Genomic DNA, 24,739 nt, shown 5'->3' on the forward strand with positions numbered 1-24,739 from the left:
GCCACGCTGCCACCGGGGCCTGAGGCTCCCCACAGCCACAGAGCGTCTCCGCTGCCTTGCAGCCTGGCTCTCCGCTTTCTGCTGCTCTCAGCACTGTGCTTCCAACACGGGGAGGGAGGACAACCCTGGCTCATCTCATGCAGCTTTATTGAGGAAAAAACAGTTGTGCCCTTGGCTGCTTAGTTTTGGCAGCTGGTTTAATGCAGTGTATCCATCAGAGAGGAGACATGTAGCCTTTCATAAAACACCTCAGCTCTGCAGGACTGGGAGTATTTCATTTAAAACAGGTTGAAGGAAGTTGTGCAAACACATCACTGATTTCACCAAGTACGGATTTGCCTCTAGGTGTTGGTTTTTCACTTTGCGGCATAAGGCTCTAGGAACAAGTCCTACCGGTGATGTGAGGTGGGGCTGCTCAGCATGGGGCAGAAAGGGAGCAAGCTACGGAACATCCAAACACCAAAGGCGTTTGGGGAAAAGAGGACATTGCCCACAAGACTGTAATCAGCATGGCACTCTCCTCAGTCCCTGCTGGGAACTCTGACATTCTGGAAATAGCAATCTCAAAAGGTGAGGTGCGGTCACTTAAAGGTTACAAGTCCATTTCATATACGAATCCATTAGCAAAAGGAGAGACAAGAGCCTGCTGAAAAATCCTTGCTGTGGATTTGCCCAAGCAAAGGCTGCAGGACTAGAGTGGGACCACTGCTTCCTTCCAGCAGAACTGTCTGAAGGGTGCATCTGCAAAGGCGCTCATAGTCCTGTAACACATCACCCTGCAAAGGTCCCATAACTGGTGAAACAGGGGGGCATTTCTTAATTCAGTTTCCACTGTATTAAAAGCATATGAAAACTATTTTTAAAAAAATAGGAGTAGAGTATTATAAAAACCCAAACAAACCACAAGACACACCCACCCTGGAAATGTCTCCCATTCACAGCTTCACTGAGTGTTTTCTTTTAACTCACCACAAGTCTTCCCAGAAGAACAACTGAAAAGACATTAGATGTTATTTATTTTTCTTTCTAAAATACTGTCTTAGAAACCTCCCAGAAGGGAGAAAAAGGAAACAAAATGATTATACTGCCACATCAGTGCAATCGGCAAGCTCCAAATGAAGAGGACTGCAGTAACGTAAGTATTCCTTTGACGTAAGATGCCTTTTAGTTTCACAGTCAGCTCTTCTGCTTCCTTTTACAAAGACACTTCCACTTAACCTCTTCTAGGCCACTGTGAACACCCACTGGACATATACACATTCTTGGTAGCTCATTTTGTTATTTTGTGGAGGTTTTTTCGTAATCTGGCTTCACACATGTGAAAATCCATTCTCTGCAGCAAAGGAAAGACTTCACAAGGAGTCTTCTTTCCATTGGAGACACGATTAGAGGCTCAATTGCTATTCAAACTGAGTGTAATAAAAAAGGACTTGTTCTGGAGAATACAGCTCCATTTCTCTGTACTAAAGCACAGAACTACTCACAGTAACCTCTTGCATAGAAGACTGAGAATAAAAACAGCTCCCACATGCTGTATTTCACAAAGCAGCTTGCCAAGAATTTCTCAGGAGTCGGGATGCAGAGCTGCCGCAGAGGAGCAGATGTGGCTATTGCTACAACAGCGGGCCCCAGCTATCACGGCAGTCACACGCTGGGCAAAGGGGTTGAAACTCGTGCTGTCTCTTCATCTGCTCGTGGCCCAGCATCAAGGTTTGCTGAAGCAAGAGGCGAGCTGTGAAGTTTATGGGGTTTACGGGGTGCTGATTGCCCTCTGACAATGGCAGGAATTTCCTGCAGCTACCAAATTTCCCTGCCATGTCCTCTTGGTGGGCTCATTACTGAGTCTGAGACATGCTTTTTACCTTCTGCTGGACTACTCCAGACCTAACCTATACAGGCAGAGGGAATGGGGAGAATAAGCGAGAGATTCCAGCTAAATAGAAGAAGGACAGGAGCCACCTCTGCTTTACTCCTGCTACTGCTAGAAAAGAAAAAGCAGAACATGGGGTTCCCTTACAGTATCACAGACCGGCATCCCCACAAAGCATGCTGTCTTCTGCACCTCGATTAACTAAAACTTGAACTGTGAATGCTATACAAAGCAGAGGCATCTTCCCTGGATGTGGTGTCACGAGATGTTTTGGACCTTGCAGAAAGGATGTGGCTGATCTGTGATCAGCAGGAATGGACAAAAGAAGAGTTGAATTACAAGTCTCTGAAAAATGGTCTTTATTTTGGTTCTGTTTGATGACCCAAGAGAGAGACAACAGACAAGACTACTCTGCCTCCTCCTCAGGTATTTCAGCTGATTCAGACCCTCACACACCCCAAACTCATTACTTTGACACCTCAAAGTTTTCTCCTAATTTTAGCTAACCCTGACCAACTATTTAAAAAGGGACCAGTTTTAAAGTTTTCAATATTTTGGAAAGTTTTTTCAGCTGCTCTGCAATGGGCAGGAGAACCAGATGTTGGTTTGTTTGCCTCTCCTTAAAACTGAGCCACGCTGTATATTCTCCAGTCCTTGTCTCTGCTGATTCAGCAAAGCACTGTTAAGTACAGAAATTTTGCATAAGACTGAAATATGCATGTGGTCATTTTTATAAATTTGTAAAAGAGTTTAAACATGTAGTATCACTAATCAAGCAGAAATCTGTTTTCTTAAGCGAACAAGTCAGTTTTGGAGCAATGATTAGTTGGCCTGTTTGAGGTAGCAAGAGGACTTGTGACTGGGGACTTGGAACAGGGTGAAGACAAGAACCACTTCTCACATTTTTGGCTTTCCAGACCTGGAGAACAATACGCCCAGGAACACATTTGGAGCACAAATTTCCAGATGGAACCTGCATGCAATCTAATCCATGGGTCTGTTTTTTGTATATTTGAAGTCATGCTGTTAGGTAGCCCAACACACTGACCCAAGTCCAGTTTGGATGTATTTGTATGAAACCAAACACATAGGTTTAAATATAAACATCTGCATGTACAAGTAGTTAAATGCAATAACTTCTGTGGACAAGTGAATTTAACTGGGCAGAGATGCTATGTTGAAACCTTGACAGTGGGTGTTTGGATTATTCTGGCTTCAGACTGTTCACAATGTTAACTAAGGACAAGAACTTTTCCCACTCCAAACTTGAATCTTACAGGTCAGATTCAAGATGAAATCTTAAACCGATTTGTGATTCTGTGACTCTACGATTCTATCTGCCCTGCATCTTTGTAGCATTAGCTGTCAGAAAAGATGCTACAAAGTTCTGTTACACTAGTCCTGAATGTCTGCACAAAGCTTTTAACACAAAAATCTCCGAAAGAGCCTTAGCTGGGCTGAAGAGAAGTGGATCCTTGTGTCTTGTACTCTGTCTCCTACAAAACCTCCAGCTGCCTCCATTAAGAGTCACAAGCTGAAACACGAAAAAAAGCATTTTATTTATTTAAGGCATTGATCTCTCTCTAGCTGGGTGGATTTTCCAGATGCATTCCTGACAGAGCTGAAGAGTATCCGCAGGACACAAACCTCTCCACGCACCCATTGCACAACACTTCTCCGTGCCAGCTCCGGGCACCCAGCAAGGCTCCTTCCTGCTCACACCTCCCTCCAGACCCCACTCTGCTTTCCAGAACCTCAGCCCACTCACTTACCCCAGGCTGAAACAGGACAAATGGAAATTTCTCAGCTCTCCAGCTGCTTCGCTTAGGTTTACTCATATGCAGAAGGTGAATAGAGACTGGGTAACATTTTATTCCAGTTTTCATTTGGCTAAGCTGTTGTACTGCAGCACAGTGGAGTTTGAATTGGTTTTGACTTAACAAAACAACATGCTGTTCCTTGTTAGGGTCTGCAACAGGCAAAATCAGCCTAAAATGCATATAGATTCTTTATTTGCACTATCCATGTTACCATTCTGTCTCACAGGTCTCTTCAGGCATTTATACGCATTCCCCAGCATTTACACGCTTTCCCCAGCATTTACATAGGACATAATACAGAGATCTGGAGTTGAAGCTCTCTATGTAGTAACTCAAAATGACCAGGAATGTAACGCTCTTGCTTAGCACAGAAGTCCCTTCACGCAGCATTACCCTCTCCTTACTATTGCCATTTTAAGGGTGGGTGTCTTTAGAGGTAGATGTCTAGGCTCCCTCAAAGTGGGTGGAATGTTTCAGCATAGCATCTGTAGCCATCAGCATGTCTGCCAAGCTAACTTATACCAACTATTTGTCTTGGTAGCTGCTAATTAAAACACACAGCTCGTTGCTGTTAGTGTACTTGCTGTTCATAAATTGCTGACAAAGTAACGGCAGCAGCACCGCTTCATGCAGACTGCACGCTGAGGGGCCTGACTCAATGGGATGCTGAGCAGCCCTTGCAAAGGGCTCAGTGCCCAGCAGAATCCAGTGCGGCGATGTCACCTCTGGGTGTCAGAGCTCCAGGCTGCTTTGGGGAAATTCCCAAGAAATAAAAGGAATCTAGGATACCAATGTCAGCAGCACCCGACAGCTATGTGTTTTATTTGCATGTGTTGTTAGATATATCTAACAACATATCCTCAAGGGAAAATAGCACCTCCTTTCTCATGAGACACTGGTGTGTCTGTGTCGCTGGCAGTAAGCACAGCACAGCAGCTTTCTGATGAGGAACGACTCTGAAGTAGGTACAGAAAAGCCAAAGATCAGTTAGACACATATAAGCACTTGCAACCTTACTGTTAACAGCATGCAGTAGAGTATAGTAGCAGCTGGCTACAGATGCAGACTTGTATTTTGAAGAAAGCTTAAGAGGAGCTCAGGAGTAATGCTGGTACGTGCTACAATCCCACAGAAGCACTTGGAGAGTCCACTAACAGGTACTTCCAACTATTTTTTCTTCCTTCTTGTGATGGCTTCTTGTCTGAAATTTTAACTTCTCCCACAGTTTTCCAGTGTTACTCTTTTGCATGGAAGCATAATGGTACCAAGTGCTGAAAATAAAATGCTTAGTTTCCTTCCAAGACATTAATTCCACAGGTAATTTTATTATAAAGTTGAACAGCCCATAATGCAGCCTAGGTGTTTTGGCAGCAAGCTGATATTACCAAACATCATTATTTGTCCAGCCAGTTTACAGGAAAATAAATACAAAATCCCCAGGTGCTGCTTACAGTGTAGCCAATGTTTTTCATTTCATTCGTAAATACAACATGCTGTTCAGCCCACACACCTATTTTATAGCTCTAATGAAAAATAGAGAGCAAAATTCACACATAACAGTGACCACACCACCTTTCAAAGCACTTCTGTAAAAGACAGAGATTGATCAAACAGGTCTTGCTCCAAGCATGCAAATGCAATATACGAAGAAACATGCCAAGAATTTTAATTGTACTAGATAGGAAAAACCCGTAACTAAGAGAAAATAGATTGCCTACATAAGAGCACACAGCTGGAATGACTTTAGTCCCCACGGCACTGCTAAGAGGCCTCTTTACGGGTTTGGATTAGGAGGAGAAGTGCCTTGAGCCAGGCACAGCAGGACAGGTTGGAGAGGGGCAGCTCCAAACCCATGGACCTGAACAGCTCTTACAGCTCTGAGTAAGTTAGCACAGGACACAAATTTCTGACAACTTTTTGGATCTTGCAATTACTGCATGACACTGATGGTTTTACCAGGGTGCAACAACTGTTTTCCATCTCTATGAAGACTGGCGTTTTTAAATTCATGGTTTGGATATATCAGCAATAATCCATTTATTATATGCCTTTTACACCGCAAGAGACAGCAGCTACCTGCAGAGGAGAGACACGTCGGCGGCACGCAGGCACCCTGACAGCTCGTGAGCACCTTGACGTTTCTCTGCAACGGCAATACCGCACACACATCAGTGTTTGTTTATTTATCGAGACTTCAGTTCCCTGCCAACTGCCCCAGTACTCTGAGTATGTACTGGGACAGAAAACAAAGACAAGGAGACCCTTACACAGGCTGTCCCTTTGCACGCAGCCCCTGATGCGTGGGACTGAACCCCAACACAAACCCAAGACCCCCGAGGGTGCTGGGCTCTCGCCGGTGCTCAGGGCTCACCCCAGGAGAGGGCAGGCTCGGCTCCCTTCCACCTCACCAGCCATGGCAATGAAAAGGGTCGCTCCAAATGAAATTTCTCGGCCTAAAATAAACAGCCACACAAGCACCACCATTCAGTGGGGATTTAATTACCCCAGGACACACGCAAGCAAAATCCTTATCTGACAAATACGGCCAGATCAGTGAACTGGAAGAAACGTGCCTGACTTTCCTCTGGCTTTCTGAAGATCAGTGACCCCGTGACTTTTCATTAAGCCATATGATTACATGCCGCAGGCACACATGTGAAAGAATGCCCAGGGAGGGATTGTGGCTTGTGGCACCTGAAATCCCTCACTGGTTGTTTACAAACCGTAAAGAAAAATTGTCAAATTCCTAAAGCTTGGGATTTTTTTTTTTGTTTTGTTAGGGGCTTAAGGTTTTGTAGATACAGCACACTACCAGACTGATGCCCGACATTGTTTTTGTGCATGTTATTATAGATGAGAACAATGGCCTGGATTTATTCATAGATAAGGACTAAAATTATTTTGTCTGTGCAGTGTTAATGAACAAATGCTATTCCTGAACTATCACATAATTCCAAGTCATGAGTTTTACTTGCCATGATTGTGTTTGAACTGTAATTTACAGGCAGCAAAAAAAACCCTGTATTTTTTTAAACCCTTTTCTGAAAACATTTTATATCTCAAAGTTTTCATTTTTCACTGTAAACCGTTCATAGGGCTTTTACCAATTGTTACACTCCTAAAACTAACCAGTTGTATCCGGTCAAAGGTGGAGAAATAATATATAGCTTTTCACTGTATAAAATACTATAAAGAATATATTTTGAGAAAACAGTTATTAAATGGATCTAGTTCAGCTGCTCCCAATCCACTCATCGGGGGAAAAAAATCTTATTTTTTAAACCAGGTTTTTTTCCCCCTCACCTCTTTTTAGTATAGCAGATTTCATTACTGTGTGGCAGGACGATTCACCCATTTCTGGTCCAGAAATCCCTAAATTTACTTCTTACACCTGGACTGATGCTTAGGAGGTAGATTGTCATAATTGCACAGAAGGGACATCCTGACCCAGTCACATCTTGCATACCCTATGAAAGATACCTAGAAAAGTATCTACCTTACTTGAGGGGGGCCCCCAAGTAATTTTTCTCCCTCCTTTCCTACCAGCTGTTGACCTACAGGGTGTGGGGAAGACCAAAGCACCAGTGCCTTGGTGTGCAATGGAGATACCTGGGGACATGAGGGACTGTTCCCCACTGATGGCTCAGCCCTGTGGCTGGGGAGCAGGAAGGTGAAGGTGGGGAGGATCCTGACTCACAATCTAGAGCATGGGGGTGACCGAGGTGGGTCTTACCATGGAGGACAGTCTTACAGCCTCCAATTTTGGCTATGTTTGCCCAGGACAAAGGGTAATTGTCTTATACAAGCTGTTTAATCGTCTACTTATCTACAGCGTATTAGCACTATCTTTTGATTCCTTGGGAGGTTTCTCTTCATCAGCAGGGCTTTCAGCTCACTTATTTGAAGCCTGTTTTCTAAAACATTGCAAAGGTGCTTTGCAACAGTTCAAAGACCATCCGCTTTGACAGTTCAAAGACCATCCTCTTTGCTTTCAGCTGTTCCATGTTGTACTGTAGCTTCAAACTATGCAATGAATAACTTCACATTGAAATTTCTACATTAAATACTCTATTCAGTAAAGTGCAGGTTTTAAGTTCTAAAACATTAACATAAAGAAACAAAATTCACAATGATCTCTATGGGAATGCCACAAGTTAGGAAGATCAGATCTGCCACCTCGGAGTCCATTAGTTCCCTTCAATTCCCTTGCCTGTGGCTATGCTCGGAGCCAAAATCTTAGGAGAAAGAGTCAAAACTCTATCGTAAAGAGATGTCATCCTGCTATATACCATCTAGAAACTAGTCTAAGCTCTCAAGCCTCAGATTTAGCATCCCAGAAGTGTGTAATATTGAGAAGTAAGTTCTGCCCTTGCCTCATTCATACTTTCCCAAATTGGGGTGTGAATGGGGTGGTGCAAACCAAGGACACTGATTGATGAAAGAATTAATATCAGTGCTGATCTGGCAGAGGAAAACCAGTGGAGAGTCATAGCTCATTATCTGGAGCAAATAACTTCAAAGCAACCTGAGCAGTGACTGATGATGAAGTAACGGTGACAAGAAACACGCATTCTCACATGCTTTCACACTGCAGCAGTCTGGAGGCATTGCAGCTGAGCACTGCACTTCTGGCAGCATCCCTGCACATCTGTAACATTCATTGCGAAGAAGTAAACAGCATCAGTCAGCTGGAAAGAGCGCTTTCCTCAACCTCCTTAACCTCCTGCAGCAAATTTTTCCCAAGCTCAAAAGATAAAAAATGCTGGTGTGTATTTTCCTAGTATCTTGGAGTTGTCTGCAGCTGTATTCATTGTTATTTAATATGTTGGAGTGTTATGCTTAGTATGTTCGGCTTAATATGACCTGTTAATGTTTTGCTGACTAAAAAATAAAGTAGCGTGATAAATTCTCTGAAATTAGGTTGTCTGAGGAGGAGGGACAGAAAGATTCAGAAAAAGGGGAAGCCGTGCAGGACAGCATGTATTCAGCCCTCTTTTCAAAAGCTTCTTCCCCAAAATGAGAATTGTTGGAGAATGCCTCCCTCCCTCCCTCCCTCCCTCTGCAGATCTCTTCCTTCCTTGAACCAAACTACCGGCTCCAGCAACAAGGCAGCTAATAATAAAATCTCCAGCTGAACTCTAGGAAAGCAGTTTGGTCAAGGCTTTGCCTGCCAAGTGCTGACCAACACATGTTCCCAGTTGCCAGCAGTGACTCACCGCAAGCCGTGTTTTTTACAAACCTGTCGTGCTTTAGCCATCTCCCCCTTGGAGCATGTTTTGCTCCAAACAAGGGCTTCCTTTCCAAAAGATGGAGTCAAAGGCACTTGAGTCGTGGTCCTCCTACCACGTCTCATGTTAACGGGGCATAAAGGGACTATTCCAGTCACAATATATGAACACAATTGCTCTTACACCACGGCTCCTGAAACAAAAGCCCCACTGCTGCTGTTATTACTGCCCATTCCAGCAGGCTGTACACTCATGATGCAGGGATTTCTACAGCACCCGCCAGCAGACAGGACAGGACTCCTTTCAAAATGACCTTTTATCCAGAGTTTGTGTAACAAAACTTCATTCTTGCTTTGGGCTTCCCCTGTATTGCCTTCTCTTACCAACAAGGACACAGGGCCAAGAGGGAACACCAGTTGGGACAGGAGGCATAACATTTCCTATTGGTCAGGCAGGAGCTTGAACTACTTGGCTACATTTCAGCCCCAAGAACAACCTCAGCCGGAAATGCCGACCCAGCTGGCCAGTGGATTTGGAGTTTTTAAAAGATGTACATGTCACCTTCCCGAATGGAGAAGCCTGGTGCCAGGTGAAGCAGCCAGCGCTGCTGAAGGCACGTGGCTCCCAATCCCTCCCAAAGTTGCCCAGAGGCTGCCTGGAAATGCAGTGGGGACTGCACAAATGGGAACGCACCCAGTTGGGTTTTCTGAGGGAGGGGAAATAACTCCTTCGGAGGCCACAAAAGTATGAGCCCTTGTAGGCAAACCGCATGCATGCTGGTGCGGGGATGTATGGAAACTAGATCAGCCTAGCTCCTCCCTGTGCTGCCCCATGATGCTGGGAAAGATGAGGAAGAAGGTATGGGAGGAAGTCTGGACTTCTTGGATCAGGACACTACCGAATTACACAACTCTCACCAGTGCCAATGCTATGGCTTCATGATCCCATTTCCCCTTTAGCTGAGGCTCGTTTTCTGTACTGCAGATATCTGGGACACCTCCCTGGCCACAGCAATGCTATTTTCATGTGGGAGAAGGGGATTATGGTTGTTTGCTAAGGGTGGAACTACCCTGCCTCCTCCTTTGGTGGTGAAACCTCCTCCTCCTGTTGCTACCAAACTGCTGGCTCTCTCCTCCCTTCCCGCTGCCCCACCAAGCACAACAGCACAAGCATTTCTGGAAATGCTCAGATAAACCTTGCATTTCTAAGGGGAAAAATAACTCACATTGATAGCACCCCATTAGCTATGAGAAAGAAAGAAATGAAAGCAAGTTAACACACAAAAATCCCACCACGTCACAACAGTGCACTTACTACTGGGATAGTAAGGATAGCGGAGCAGCTGCTCCTTGCTAAAACCTTTCACAGTTCACTGCAAGAGCATGCTGACCAGGGATGGCTATGTAGTGGGCAACATGGAGGGAAGCTATTTTTACAGGTGTTAATGAATCCTAATATTTTTTACTCAGCTGAAGGCGACAGAAATGAACAGTTAACATTGATTCCCATTTCTCAAGATTTTTTTCTTTTTTGCTATTTCAGGGCCTAATCCAGAAAAAAAAAAAAAAAAAAAGAGCAGGAAAAAAAAATCTCTGTGTAGCCTTATGGCAGGACTTTCCAAGCCACAGATGCTGGCTCTGTGGTTGGCTGACCTATCCAAAATAAAGCTCAACAGCAGGGAGCGGTGGAGTAGTTCAGGGGGCAGAAGAGGTCATGTGAATGTGATCCCCACCTCCCGAATGCCGCATCTCCGTATGCTGCCTCCCCCTGCTCCTTTTGTGATGGAGGGAATTGTTGACTTATTGTTTTATTTTTCATTTTCAGCCTGCCTTTCCTATCCCTTTGCCAAGTGGGGTTGTTGAAGGTGACTCTTGTTGCAGCCACTTTCTCAGGAGAGCAAAAATAAGGTGAACTTTTATCCTGATGGCTTACAATTGAAAAGGCAGGTAGCAGCTTGGATGATGAGCCCCTTTGCTGCTCCAAGACAGAGCTGGTGCTGTGGGAGCTCAGAGGCCACCGTGTAACCTCTCCATGGCTGCAGGGACAGGAGTCAGCCTGCCTCAGGTGAAGCTGTTGGCTGCAGAGACTGAAACGTTTCCCTGAGGGAAACAGAGCACAAGAGCCTTGAAAAGAGACTCGAAGGATGCTGACCCCTGCGCAGAGATGCATGGCACTGCCCGCTTCACATGAGAAAGCCATTTTCAGTGAATAAACATCAAAAAAAGGAAAGAAAGTGGAAAAAGGAAAGAAAGTGACCGACCTTGTTTTAATAATTTTTGACATCAGAATGCATTCATACCACATACTTTTACTCCTTTTTTGAGGAGAGTACACAGCATCTGTCCTGGCTCAGCTGGTAGTACAGCTTCTGTGAGTCGACAGGAGGTCCCACGCCACTGCTCCGAGGAAGACCTACAAACCCCGCAGCACTTCGGTCTGCAGGCCGAAGGAAAGCCCAGCTGGGCAGAGGACATGTAAGAGGTGTGGGCCCTTTTTTACACATTCATTTCTGTTCAGATGTGGACTTCATCTGCATAATGCTAACGATCAAACAATGAAGCCAACTACTTCTTGCTTCTGATCAGGGCTATTTCTGAAGTGCTATGTGTGCCAAGAATATAAACCAAGTCTAAAAATCACACCTTCCTCTGAGCAGTTATTGGACTGAAGTGGATAACGGGACCGTACCTTTATGTTTTGATGCTGCCAGCAAGGGAGGTTTTCACAGCAAGTGTCTGACTTACCCTAAGCGCTACGCAATAGTGAGAGCCAAAAGACCTGCTGCCACTTACCAAACCTCTTGTAGCCGAAGGACTGCACCTCCTCCTCCTCTGCAAAATCGTCTGGAGAAAGAAAGAAAGACACAGCAAGAGATAATTACTACCACCACTAGAAAAAGACAGGAAGAAGTTTTGATACTGCATGTTCATAAATTATCGTACTTGAAAGTTTAATCAATTTGTAAAGCATTTACTGATCTTCCCCTCCATTGCTCATATCCCACTTCTGTCCCTGGGTAGAAAAGGCAAATCAGAGCCTTTCCTCCAACCAGTATCCCCAGCGGACACCCAGACTACAAATGGTTTATCACCTCTCAGCCATCCTGAGGCCTGCTTGGCCACCTAAGTATAGACCAGTGCAGACATGTCCCTCATCATGATGACGGCCACAATTGTCACCAGCGTGCCACTTGGGCAGGCTTGCTCGGACCACGGCACTCCCTCCAGCTCGCTGCCTGCACTGTCCAGGCAGTCGGGCTCAGGCTATGCATGCTCCAGCTGGGCTGTTTGCACTAAGTGCTACACGTAGCTATGCCGAGTAATGAGAGAGGAGTCAGTGGGGATGGCTGTCTGTCCACCCACTACCTCCCACTACCTCCCACTGGTACTAGCTTGGCCTCAAGAGGCAAGATCCAATAAAAAATGGGAAACAGAACTGACAAACTCAAACAGATTAGAAAAATAAAAAACACGTAAGCCCTTTTGTTCCCATCTTCACCAGCTAGCAAGCAGGAAAATGCTAATAATCACAATTTTATTTTGTCAGAAGCACTTCCTTCCAGCAGCAAAGGAAAAGGCTGGCATCAGCAGAAGAAATACACCCACGACTTCTTTAAAAAAAAAAAGGATGTGTTTGTGTTCACGTGTTCAGCCTCCTTCTACCAACACAACCCCTCTTTCTGCTGAGTCAGGGAAGGCGAGAGCCCTGCCTTATCACCAGCACCAGCCTCTGCACCAGGCGTCCGACTGACAGGGCAGACAGCACAGCCCAGGCTGCCCATCTCCCGCTCCCTATTTCCTGGGGGGAGCAGAGGAGACCCATTCGCCCTCCCACAAGTGCCACTGCACACAGGGGGAAGCCTCTGCAGGGCTCTCTTCAGAGAGGACCTAGGGCACAGCTTCACAAGCGGCGGCCGCCAGTTCGCAGCCCACTGCTGCGCTGGGGAACCACATCGCGTTTGCCATGTTTCTGAGCAGAATCCCGCTGGGGACCGATGTCAATCCCCGCTCTCCAAAACCTGGGTACTCTTGGGCTTTCACTTGCATCGCAGCGGCAGGGAGGAGACTCAGCACCCTGTGGAGCTTCAGCAGCTGCTCACCACCTTGTGCCACCCTTCCAGCACAGGATGCGAGGAAGATCACTCGCTTGCAACCTCTCCCTCCAGACCTTTCCCTGACATGTGGGTAGAAGGAAACAGGAGCTCAAAAGCCAGTCAAGGGATTCACCAGAAGGGTACATTTAACGAGCGGTGGTGGAAAAGCAAGCTCAAAGCAGAAAAACACACATGATGGAGCGAGAGGTCCGTGCTCAGTCAGACCTTTGTTGTCCACAGACTTACGGCACATGAACAGGCTGCTCTGCATCATGAGACTGCGCTAATTTCTGCCATGGCTAACTCGGGCCGCCACAGAGCCTTGGGGGGCTGAATTCAAAGGTGAAGTAAAGATACGGTCCTCATCAAAGGACTCAACAAAGCCTAAATCATTTGGGTGTATGTCCAGCAACAAATGTGACCTGCACCTCCTTCCGACCTGTGAGGTGCCACGCACAGAAGTCTGAGGGAGACGTTGCCTGAAGCAGCAAAGGAGTCCATGAAAGATTTTGCAGAATGTCACCCTTTACTCAGTACTTTTCATAAAATAGCTCAAACCTCATTTTCTTCTCCAGATAACGCAAATTTTGCTCAAAGCCAGAGGCGCTTCTGTCCATATCTTAAGCTAGACTCAAAATTCAGATGTCCATCTAAGAAATGGAAGAACTAGTAGACAGTCCCTTGGCTAAACAAACACATCCTGGTTTCAAAGGCAGAAAGAATCCTTTAAAAAAACCAACCCAACAAACCCTCACAATTGTATCAAATGTTATCTGAAGACAAGGTCACCCGACAAAACCTGACAAATACTAATAAACCATAAACAGTCAACAGCCAAGCTTCTCCTCCCAGCAGCGAGCTACTCAGGATAAATCGTCCCCTCTTGCAAAAAAGATAAAACACTGCACAAAAAAGATATCAGCTCCAGAGCCCTCAGCTTCCTGCCCTCTCCTGCTATCAGGGCTGTAACACAATCACCTCCTTTGTTTCTCAGGAGCGTAACCTGGCTTATCCGATCCATATCTGATGTGTGCAGCAGGGCCGTGTTTAAATCCTGCAGCTTCATCGTACACCACATCTCCAAGACCTTCCTCCCAGGCTGCCAGCCTCTTCCCTAGTCGTTTGGTTTCTCACGCTTAGCCCAATGGCATTGCGCTCTGGCCATGAATTTATAATCATATTTTTGTTTCTCTGAACTTTTTAATATTTGTAACATATATATGTCTTATATGCATCTATCATATATATTATATATATTTATATACACACTTCTATACTTGTAAAATATATATATGTACTTCTTAATATTTGCAACACTGCATGCTGTGCTTGCTAGGGATGATCTTTTTTTTAAGCTTTGAATACTTTATAATTATTCATTAATTTCCTAATGTTGAAGAGCGCTTGTAGCATTTGAATCAAAGACCTGGAGATGGGCAAGGACAGTTTTGTCAACCGGTGACCTGGGTCCCTACTCACTAAAATCTAAAGCACCAGATGAAACTTTTTTTAATACCTGTGAGTCGATCTAGCAACAGGCAGCAATGTGTTTTAGGGGAAGTCTATTAATATTATTTAACAGACTAAGCTCAGTGGTCTTTCAGTCACAACTGTTGCTAGGCACTTTTCTCAAATCATGCAAATATAATATTTTACAATATTAACTGAAATGTCACAAGTTTAAGGAAAATAAAGATGGGATGAATAAATGAATAAAACAAAGCTAGACTAAATGTTCAGAAATGAACAGCACTGCATCCTTTGGAAAAAGAGGCTAGGATGGGTTGAAAGTCCTACTTCAAAAGAAATCTGTGTTTGAAATATTAAAAATGAAGTTGACAAATAAGCCTACAAATTAAGTCCCATGACAAAGCCATGTGCCCCAGCCTGCATCCCCCACACCATTTGGGCAGCGTTGCGCTCACTGGAGGGGGCAGAAACTTGGCCGTCGGCTCCCTGTTCCAGTGCCGAAAATATTAAAGTTTTGTCACAAGTTTTGTCAAAATCTTACAGCTTTGTGGTATCTTTGCATCAGGGAAATACAAGAGAACCAAAGTTTTCATTGAAAAGTGAACAGCTTTTCTAGAGAAAATGATGAAAATGCGATCTGCGATGAATTACAGAGGTTAAGAAAATACACACCAAGTAGGAAAGCAAATAGTAGGAAAGCCTCCAGCATGTTTTTATGCCTCATGCTTTTAAAGGCAGTATCAGAAACTGGAGTGCAAGAAATTAATGAGTTTTGAGTACTGATGGCTGATATTACAGCAGGAAATTTTGCATTTTCATATCAGTGGTGCCCACACACTTGAGTGGGGCTGCAACTGGGGTAAGAGGGGTTTGTTTGACATCACGAAAGCCGTAAGTTTGAAACACTTTAGTTTAAATCCAACCCTTCTCGGTTACAAAGAGGACTGGAATGGATGCAATATTTCTGTTACATACATATACTGTTATATATAGGCAAGGCTTATTTTCCTGGGTGAAAATTATGAAGGGCAGACTCCTCCTTTGTACAGATAATAAAGCAGAATCCATTGTTATGTCCCAGCTGGAAGAATTAACTCTTTAGGGCTCGAAAGACCAGCCATAATGTAGCTACAAACTGGTCTACCAAACTGTCAGCTGTGAGCCGAAAGCTAGGGAATCCAGAATAAGAAAGACGAAGAGACATGAAAAGCTGGTTAAAATGTGATTTCTTAGTCCACTGACTTCTACTAAGCTCTGGCAGAAGGAAGGTCCATAAAAAAGGTGAACTTTGGGCAGAACAGAAACACATGTGAGCAACCAACTGTATTTAACGGCGCAGGGGAAGGACCACCGAAGATCTCCTGTTTCATCAAGTTTACAAGAGTCTCCTTGAAGGCTACAACAGTTTGTCATGAGGAGCTTACAGCAAACTGCTAAAAATGAGTGGCTCACTGTAGCTGAGTAGCAGTATATCAAATATTTTAGGGAGTCAGTACAAAGCAAGAGCTCTGGTCCAAAAAAAAAGGCTCTCAGATATTTTGGCAACATCCACACCCCACGGAGTACCAATGCCAAATTCTGCTTGCCCTCCAGTTATAAATTATAACTGCAACACCTCTAATAAATACAGTTGTAGAGTTATATAAGTTACAGTACAATGCTTCAAGGGAGTGGAAATTCTAAAAAGGCAGTTCAGCTGGGGATTAACACAGCAAACAGAGGGAATTCATTTAATCTAAAACAAATTAGACTCATTTGATTAATTTGCTAGAGGCAAAGCAAAAATCTGTGGAGTAGAACTGTGTAATTTCTAGTTCTTGTTCTTAAATCTTAAATAAATTAATCATGGACCACTTATGAGTCACTCTGAGGTCAAGTAAGAAAGAGTTGGCCCAGAGCCAAAAAGGATGCCAGATCTGCTCCGGGACTATATAGGGCCTATAATCACTGCACCGCTCGGTCCCTGCGCTGGAACAGCACCAGATCTGAGGAGCCTTTGGTGCAAGGTGATTTTAGGGAAATTGCTTCCATTTTCTCCCCTTCCTTTTGTGGGTCTCATTGCTGGCATAAGGAAGGTGTCACAGAAAGCTGCTAACGTACATGTCCAGCTCTCATCTTTAACAGTACACCCCGCTCAGCCTTTTAAACATAATTAACTAATGAAGCAAACTAGACCTCAGAACTGTAGAGATGCTGGGTTGCAGCACTTGACTGCAAAGAAGTGGTATCCAATCACTTCTAGGACTATTGTGTGCAGTAAACATGGGTTTAAAGCCTTTGTTTAAAGCCTTCAATTAAGAAAAGACACCAATATTCTATACTGCATTTCAAAATCCAGGGGAATCTACTCCAGGAGAGAAGGCATCTGGGCTGAAAATTGTCACGACGAGTTTCAACTCAGATTTTAGAAGCTACTTTATAACCCCCCTGAAAACTGGAATTACAGTACACGAGAACTTGCCCCTAAGCACCTTGCTGCGAACTCAGGACGATAAGGCTACTTTGTAGTAACAAAGACATCCAGTGTAAGAGTTTCCTTTAGAATAAATCTCTCTCTCACAGAGCTTTAACAGTTAGGGCCCTGCCTTTCCCACTGACTTAATGGGAACTATATAGTTATATCCCAGTGCAATCCTATAAAATTCATTTTAGTATTTATCAAGAACAGATTTATTTTGTACCATTTGTAAAGATGCTGTGCCCATTAGTTGGAAATGATGACATTCCTTTCTTTAACCCACAAACCAGCATGGATGCAGAACTCTGCTCAGAACCATGTAACAAGTGTGTCCAGGATCCGGCCGGAGGGACCATCTGCAGTGTGGAAAAGCTACTTCTGCCCACTCTCTCCAACTTGGCCCTCTCAGGGAAAGGCAAAACTTGTCCACTTGTGAGGTTTCTGTAATACTAACAACTGTTCAGACAGACGAGAACAGTGAACATCAATATCTTTCTCATATCACATCTCAAAAGCTTTTTGAGCAGCCACCAGATTTATATGCATTTCTGGTCACTGTTAGCGGGGTCTACATTCGAAGTGCTGACCTAGAGGTGAAACTGAGCCAGCAGAAGCACAGCAAGCAGCTGCAGCCTTCAGATGTTCATGACTTCATCAGTCTAATTGGCTTCCACTGGTTTGCATAGCTTTTATTCTGGACAGTCTCCTGCTTCTGCTAATGAGCTGCTCATTCCCCTCTCTCTTCACAGATGCTTCATTTCACTTGTCCTCTTCTTCTGCCTTTCTCTGCTGGTTTCTCCTTATAGCCCCTCTTCATATTCAAGTCTTCCTTTCTTTGCTTCTACTTTGGTAAGTCTTCCCTCCCAAAAATCTATCCCACTCTTAAAACCCTTCCCTGTTGAGGAGGCCCCAGGCTGACACATCACGCTCACAGCGTCACTCTCGTTGGCTCTGTGTGTATCATGCCCATCTTTTCCACCTGGTCCTTTGTCCAATTTGTCACACAGTAGGCTCGTTTGGATGGGGATTACACGGATTCTGCATTTGCAGAGTACCTGGTCTTTAGAGGAACCGTGGCAGAGGTTCAGCTGAGGCAGTCCCGGAAGTGAGCCCACCTCCACTCATCCCAAAGCATCCTTTGGGATGCCTTTTGAGCCTGGAATCTGGCAATGAGACTGAGGCTTTTCCCCACTTCCGTGCTTCAGGCTGCTGATTTGGGAATTCATCTGCTTTTAGTACCACAAGAAACCAAGAGGCAAGGTGCAAGACCACAGATCCTGTCTTGACATTTATAATCTAAGACTGGGCTTGTATCTCTTATCACCTAACATATGCATAAAAAAAAACAAAACAAAGAATCATGAAAAATATGTGCATTTAGTATTCTGGTCTCAATCTACCCCATGCACTGTTATGCCTGAAAAATGTGAGAACTCACATTAAGCATGCAGAAAAAGACAGGAGATTAAGAAATACAGAGGTATAAGTGACGGCTCTAGTTTTGCTTTTTAGGCACAAAATGAAGACAGCAAATAGGGGTGTTTCTTGAACAAAATATGTTAGCCTGTAAGTGCCACAGAGCATTGCTACAGTACTGGGGGCAGGACCAGCTGCATGGTGCGAAGGGTTGACCTTAGAAGTTAAAAGTTTAAATCATATCGTATTTCAGTGTAATGATTTAAGAGCAAACAGATCTGTTCTCATTAGTGCACTGAAAAATCGTGCCTCCCTGTCTGTATGTTAGAGGAGGCAATTAACAACAGTATTAAAACGGCATACGCATTCCTGAACAACACACGTCTCTGTTACCTCCCATAACTCATCCACTTTCTTCCCCAGCGACGCCCCACTCTTCACCTCAAATTTATGCACCAAAAGGGATTGCAGTTTTAGGTGGAAGCAGTTTAAAACTCCAAAGCCAATTCATCTTAGGTTGATCCCTTGCTTGTACAGACCATGCTCACATTATTAGGAGTATCAGGTTCACTTTCTGTGTCTGGTAAAAAGCGTCTTTATTTTGCTTTCCAAGGGGGTGGGCTGGAAGGAGGGAATCTCTGTTCTGACACACTGAACCTCAGGATAAGGAACGTTTTGTGAAGCTGAAGATAACTGGGCACGCATCCTTCGCAGTACTGAACTGCTTTCATCCTTGACATTTCTAGCAGCTCTTTCTTCATTTTACTCTGGTTTTCCTCCGCAAGGCCTGATCAGCTCTATCTCTCTGCAAGATTACCTTTCCCTCCTTATCTTAGCAGGCAAAGGTGTTTGAACCTCTGGGCACAAGGGTCTTTGAGTGCGGATCTAACCACACTGTTCAGTGGTAGTGACAAAAAAGGGCTACATTCAGCTCTCAGCTGTAGTGAAATCAGTCTAGAATAAATTTATGTTATTCAAAAGTAGCAGAAGAAAGAGCCACAAGAGATTTTAAACAACTCCCCTCTTCACAGGGATAGGCTCGCCAGTGCTATTCTTAGTCCAGCAGGGCTGGGAAAAGTATAATATTGAAAGAAAAGATGAACAATCACAACTTCTTACTGAAAATACTCCTGTCATAAATAGCAATTGTACAGTACAGTAATATTTCTATCTGTGCAATAAAAGATTTATCTTGTATTTTCACAGCTTCTAACACTCTGCTTTCCTTTACATTGTTAATAAGAATATCCTTTGACAAATGCTTGCATGATCATCTTTCTCATCCATATGTTTAAAATCATCTGTGCTACCAACCAATTCAGGACGCAGACTGACTGTGTAGTAGCATTGCTCAGGATTTGTTCTGCGTTGTATCACACATTTATTATAACTGCTCATGCCTTTGAACTTCTACGGTAGGGTCCTGTGACATGTCCAACACACACCACTCAGAGCTCCTGCATATGTTTCATGTTATGTCACTATATTCATATAAGCTCTGCTATAGCTGGACTAAGTAAAGGTTACAGGATCACTCCACTTCTAATCATTGGTTTTCAGATGCTTTCTGTCTTCTGCAAAATGCTCTGGACTGGATTTTTTTTAAATTTGCAGTTTTAAGTTTCTATCCAGGAAAGACCTATTTGCAGATGACTGTTCATTTGATTTTGTGTACATGAGGATTAGAGAGAGATACACTTTTCTCAAGTATTAAAATCAGAATATTTATCCTTTTATTCTTGAAAAATAGCCATGGCATCAAATGGTTAGAGAGAAAGACAAAACCTGTCAAGAAGGTAAAGATCATATAAACAGACTATTTATTTTCAGACTTTTCAAGGCTGCCAAGAAAGAGCAACTGAACTTGCATGCACATTCAGCTTTTGCCAATGGAGGCAATACCTGCAGATCACCTCCAGAAGGGATGATTTTAGCAACACAGGCAGATACGTCCTTCATTGTCTGCTAAAGTGTGCACTGTATAAGGCAAACTTGAGGTAAACTGAGTGGCCATATCCCGTGAAAGCTCAACGTACCCAGCGTACGGAAAACTCTGTGCACAAAGCACAAAGACCTGCCTTTGAGGCAAACTGGTCGACGCTAAGAAGACTGGGTGTTTGGACTAGACCGATCCTGGGGCGGTGCTGGCTTCACTGATTTCAGTGGAGCACAATCGAGGATGAACCTGTCCCATCGTTTCATGCCGTGCATCTTTTTTATTAAACGAGAGGAACTGCATGGGACAGGGTATTTGGTCACATTCCAGTTCTCAAGCACAAGGCACCAGACGGTTCGCCCTCCAGCACCATGACTATACAAGCAGCACACAGCAAGGTGCCTGCGACAGCAGAAAGGAAGGAGGAGGAGGAGGATCGGTGGAAAAAAGCAGCTGAGCTGATACCTTGGGTATCGGAACGAAGAGCTCCGCTGCCATCCTAGAGCAACAGTCCCACAGCGACCACCTCGACTTTGTCATTGCCCAATTCTGGGCAATAGTATGAAGTCAGTACCCAAACAATATCCACATTTCAGATGAAAATACCACAACAGAAGTGATTACAGATACAGTTTAAAATAATAATTACAAAATATATCACAGACATATAGAAAGGAATTCACAGTTTTAACAATGTTTGTCCCTGTCTTAAATTCGGGCCAATGTTTTTGAACATGTGGTGGTGTTTGATTACGAGGAAGCTGTTTTCGTTTGTTTCCTAGGCAACAAATACTGCTTCATACCCCAATAAATAACTACAATGTAGAAGTATCATTTGATAAAGATACATCTGACCCTAAAGCAGTCAAGTCCCTTTATAAATCACATGAATTATTACTAAAAAGTATCACAAAGTTTGTGAGCTCAATGTAGTTTGCTGGAAATAAAGCTGCGAGCATATTAAACATAAACTTCAATTTGTTTTACTGATTTAAAACATAACACATTATGAATACCAGCCATGGAAAATATAATTTATTCCTTACAGATATTTAGTGATGTAATTATTTAGATATTCCTCCATTCTCCAGAGAGGGTAGATACTGAGACAGCTGCAATCAACAGGTCATTTTGTTGTTATTGAGAAAAATGTGTAACTACACCGAGTTCTAAAGTCCTACAGTTACCACCATCATCAAGTTTAAAGGGAAAATATGAAAACCAAGTCCGTATCCAGAAAAGGAAAACACAGAATCAGAATTTGGTTTGGCTCTCTGACTTCCATAACACTGGAAATGGCACTTGATGTAATGATTTGTTAGAAATTTCTCTTTTCTCTTGCTATTAGCACAGTCATTTAAGTGTTCTGCTTTGCATGTTTTGTGACTGATCTCTGTCAGTCTGCAGGGGAAAGAAAAAAGATGGCTACTATCGCTCATAGGAAAACCGAATGGTAAGGACTGGCGACCAGAGTGAAGCATCTCCCTTCCGCTGGAGTCTGGGGCACCAACACATGCTCCCAGCAGGAGTAACACCTTCCCTCCAAACGCCAATCCTCCGCTTTGCAAAGAAGAGCGACAGAGGCTGGAACAGCAGGAGACACAAGTCGCACTGTATGTTATTGCCATCCTCAGCCCTTTGCATCTCGCCTGCCCCTAAAACCGGGGCAGCCTCAGCCCCAACAAAAATAGCGCGGAAGGCTTGCAGTGGTAACAGGCATGGGTTTATATTACTGGATCCCCATCGTTTTGGTTACATTACACTTACGCTGATAATGACAAGCTGATGACAAAACTTTTGGCATGAATACCCTATAAATAAAGAACATTGTAAATACATTATTTTTAATATGTTGCATGGCCCTGAAGACACACCATGTCACGGTGCCAGAAGCAACTTAAATAGTGTGTGTGGGCTTGCAAAAATAAAACCCCCCAAAAAGCTTCTCCTCCCTCCAGGCAGCTACTTTGGCAAGTGAATAAATAATCACATCATTTGGTGTCCCAGACTCTGGAAACTAAGTGTAACTATCATGATGTTTACTGGCCTCCTGGCATCTGGAATCAAACTCTGCAATCCAAGCACAAGCACACTGGTGCCCAAAAGCAATTTTCTTATATGTATGTTTTTTTCCCTTCCACCCTTAAAGTTTATTTTTGCCTCTGAAGAAAAACTAGATTCAACTCTCACAAACTCCCAACTACTTCCTAAACTTTCCACAACGTCCTTTGATGTTTTCGTTGTAACTGTTCCCCGGGGTGTAAAGCCTCTGCCTTTTGCTGTAAGGCTATCAATTTTCATAAACAGAAGGCTTTCTTGCAACCCCCCCTAATACATCTTTACTAGGTTACAGTGTAGCAATTTGGCAACCTGCTTCTTTATTCGATCTTAAAAGTGTATTATCTAATACCACTCAGTCACAACTTTGGGGTCAACTGGTAGAAGCGGCATGTTTCACCCATTTAAAACAAGCAGGGAGGGACTGTGGGGGGAAAAAAGAGATAAAAAAGGAAAAGAAACAAAGTTTCAGTTTTAACAGATGCAAAGCAAAGACCAAATATTTTCCAGTTGGTGGATGTTGAGGAGAAATATGCCAAATACATTTCACAAGCCAGTTAAGCCTCTACTGGCACCTAATCACTGCCAGATGTTTAGAAGCAACACCAAGAACATCGCAAAACTCTGGCAAAAAAATAAACAAATAAATCAGGGAGAAATAAAAGTCTTTGCCTGAGGACGCCGGGGAGCAGGGAGGTAAAAGTTGGGTGCCTGGAGGAAACGTACTGGGGAGCGCAAGCGTGACAGCGCCGGGGGGGGTGTCTCACAGGCGAGGACACCCCACTCCCCGCACCGGCACTGCCCAACGCACCCCAAAACGAAGCGGCGGCGGCGTGAAGACCCCGCGCCTGCCCTGTCCGCAACCTGCTCGCTGCCGGCTCACCCAGCCAGCGCCCTGCCCGCACCTTGCCCGCACCCTGCCCTTCCTGCAGCCCTGCCTGCCCGCACCCTGCCCGAAACGTGCCCTCGCTGCAGCCCTGCCTGCCTGCACCCTGCCGTGCCCGCACCCTACAGCTCCTGCCCGCACGCTGCCCGCACCCTGCCGTGCCCGCACCCTACAGCTCCTGCCCGCGCCCTGCCCGCACACCCTTCCCGCCGCCCATCCTGCCCGGTGCCCGGCACCCAGCCCCGCCGACGCCCGGCGCCCGCAGCGCACGTGTGCGGGCGGCGGAGCGGCCGCCCCGCCGCCGTCCCTACCTTTCATCTTGGCGCCGGGGCGGGTCGCATAGGACGGAGGGGACGGGGCGCGGGGCGGCGCGGCGGGGTCCCTGCCTACTGCCGGGCCATGCCGGGGGCCGGGCGCGCCCCCGCCGCGGGCCCTCCTGCGCAGCCCCGGCCTCTACCGCTGCCGCCGCCGCTCGCCGTCGCTCCTCCGCCGCCGGCGGCACCGCGCTCTCGCCGCCAGCCCCGCGCGGCCCGGCCCGGCCCCGTGGAGCCGCGGCCCGGCCCCGCCTCCCTCCCTCCGCCCCGGGGAAGTGGCCGGGGCCCGGCGGCGGGGGCGGGCTCGGAGCCCCGCCGGCGGCGGGGGCCGGGGCGCCGCGCCCCGGGGGCTGCGGGGGTGCGGGGCCGCGGGCAGCAGCGCCTGCCGGTGGGGAGCAGCCCTCGGCGGGGCAGACAGGGCTCCCGCCCGTCACCGGGGAGCTTGGGTGGGACGCGACGTCGCCGACAGGGAGAGCGGTCCCACGTGGCGGGCACCCACGGGTCTTTGGCTAAAGCCGCCTTCGCGGGCATCGCACCGGGCCAGCGTGAGCGAGAGACGCCGGGGCTGCGGGCGCGTGTCCGACGGTGGGGCTGCGGGCGCGTGTCCGTGGAACAGGGCACCGACCACGCAAAGTTCGCCCCGGTGCTGCGCGGATGGCCGTGAGGCGTCCGGCTGGGCTCGACGGGGTTGCGCGCAGCACACGCACTGCGGAGCGTGTGTAAATATTCGTGGGGTTAGGGGTACACGGGCCCGCCGTCTTTTGTTTCTCTGGTTCTGGACGTGGCCAGGAGTAATGGATTGTTTCCAGGCTCCTGTTTTCGTGAAAGGCGCGCTTTGATTTCCTGCAAACCCACCCCTTTTTAGGCTGCTGAAGACAGTGGTAAGTGTCTATGATCCAGCTCTGGCTAGTGACGTCGGTGTGACGTGATGAAGCAGAGCCAGTGCAATGTGGACCAGTTCCTTCTGGGGATGGACAAAGTGGCGGAGGAACCAGAGAGCCCTTCCCGTCGCAGAGAGGGGATGCATGGGATTTTCCCGTTGCAATTAGAGGTGTCGCGGTCTGTTGAGCATGGGGACGCCCAAAGAAATGATTGTACGACATGGTCTTTTCAGGGGGTCTGTGGATCCGGTGAGGACCACGGCATACCAGAAGGGTTGTGGCACAGTGTCACCGCGTTACTTTAACACC

At 45.8% G+C, this 24,739-nt stretch overlaps 1 protein-coding gene across 1 annotated transcript in view; it reads right to left on the minus strand.

Moving 5' to 3' along the window:
• Positions 1-23,668, minus strand: part of COLEC12 (collectin subfamily member 12) — a 100,449-nt gene extending 76,781 nt beyond the window's left edge. The window contains exons 1-2 of the mRNA XM_075416378.1: positions 23,547-23,668; positions 11,711-11,761 (exon numbers count right to left, since the gene is read on the minus strand). Coding sequence (XP_075272493.1) covers positions 11,711-11,761; positions 23,547-23,553 — 58 coding nt within the window. The 5' untranslated portion in view covers positions 23,554-23,668. The remainder of the gene's footprint in view (positions 1-11,710; positions 11,762-23,546) is intronic.
• Positions 23,669-24,739: the final 1,071 nt, after the last annotated feature.

Source organism: Opisthocomus hoazin, chromosome 3 (genome assembly GCF_030867145.1).
Source record: "Opisthocomus hoazin isolate bOpiHoa1 chromosome 3, bOpiHoa1.hap1, whole genome shotgun sequence".
NCBI lineage: Eukaryota > Metazoa > Chordata > Aves > Opisthocomiformes > Opisthocomidae > Opisthocomus > Opisthocomus hoazin.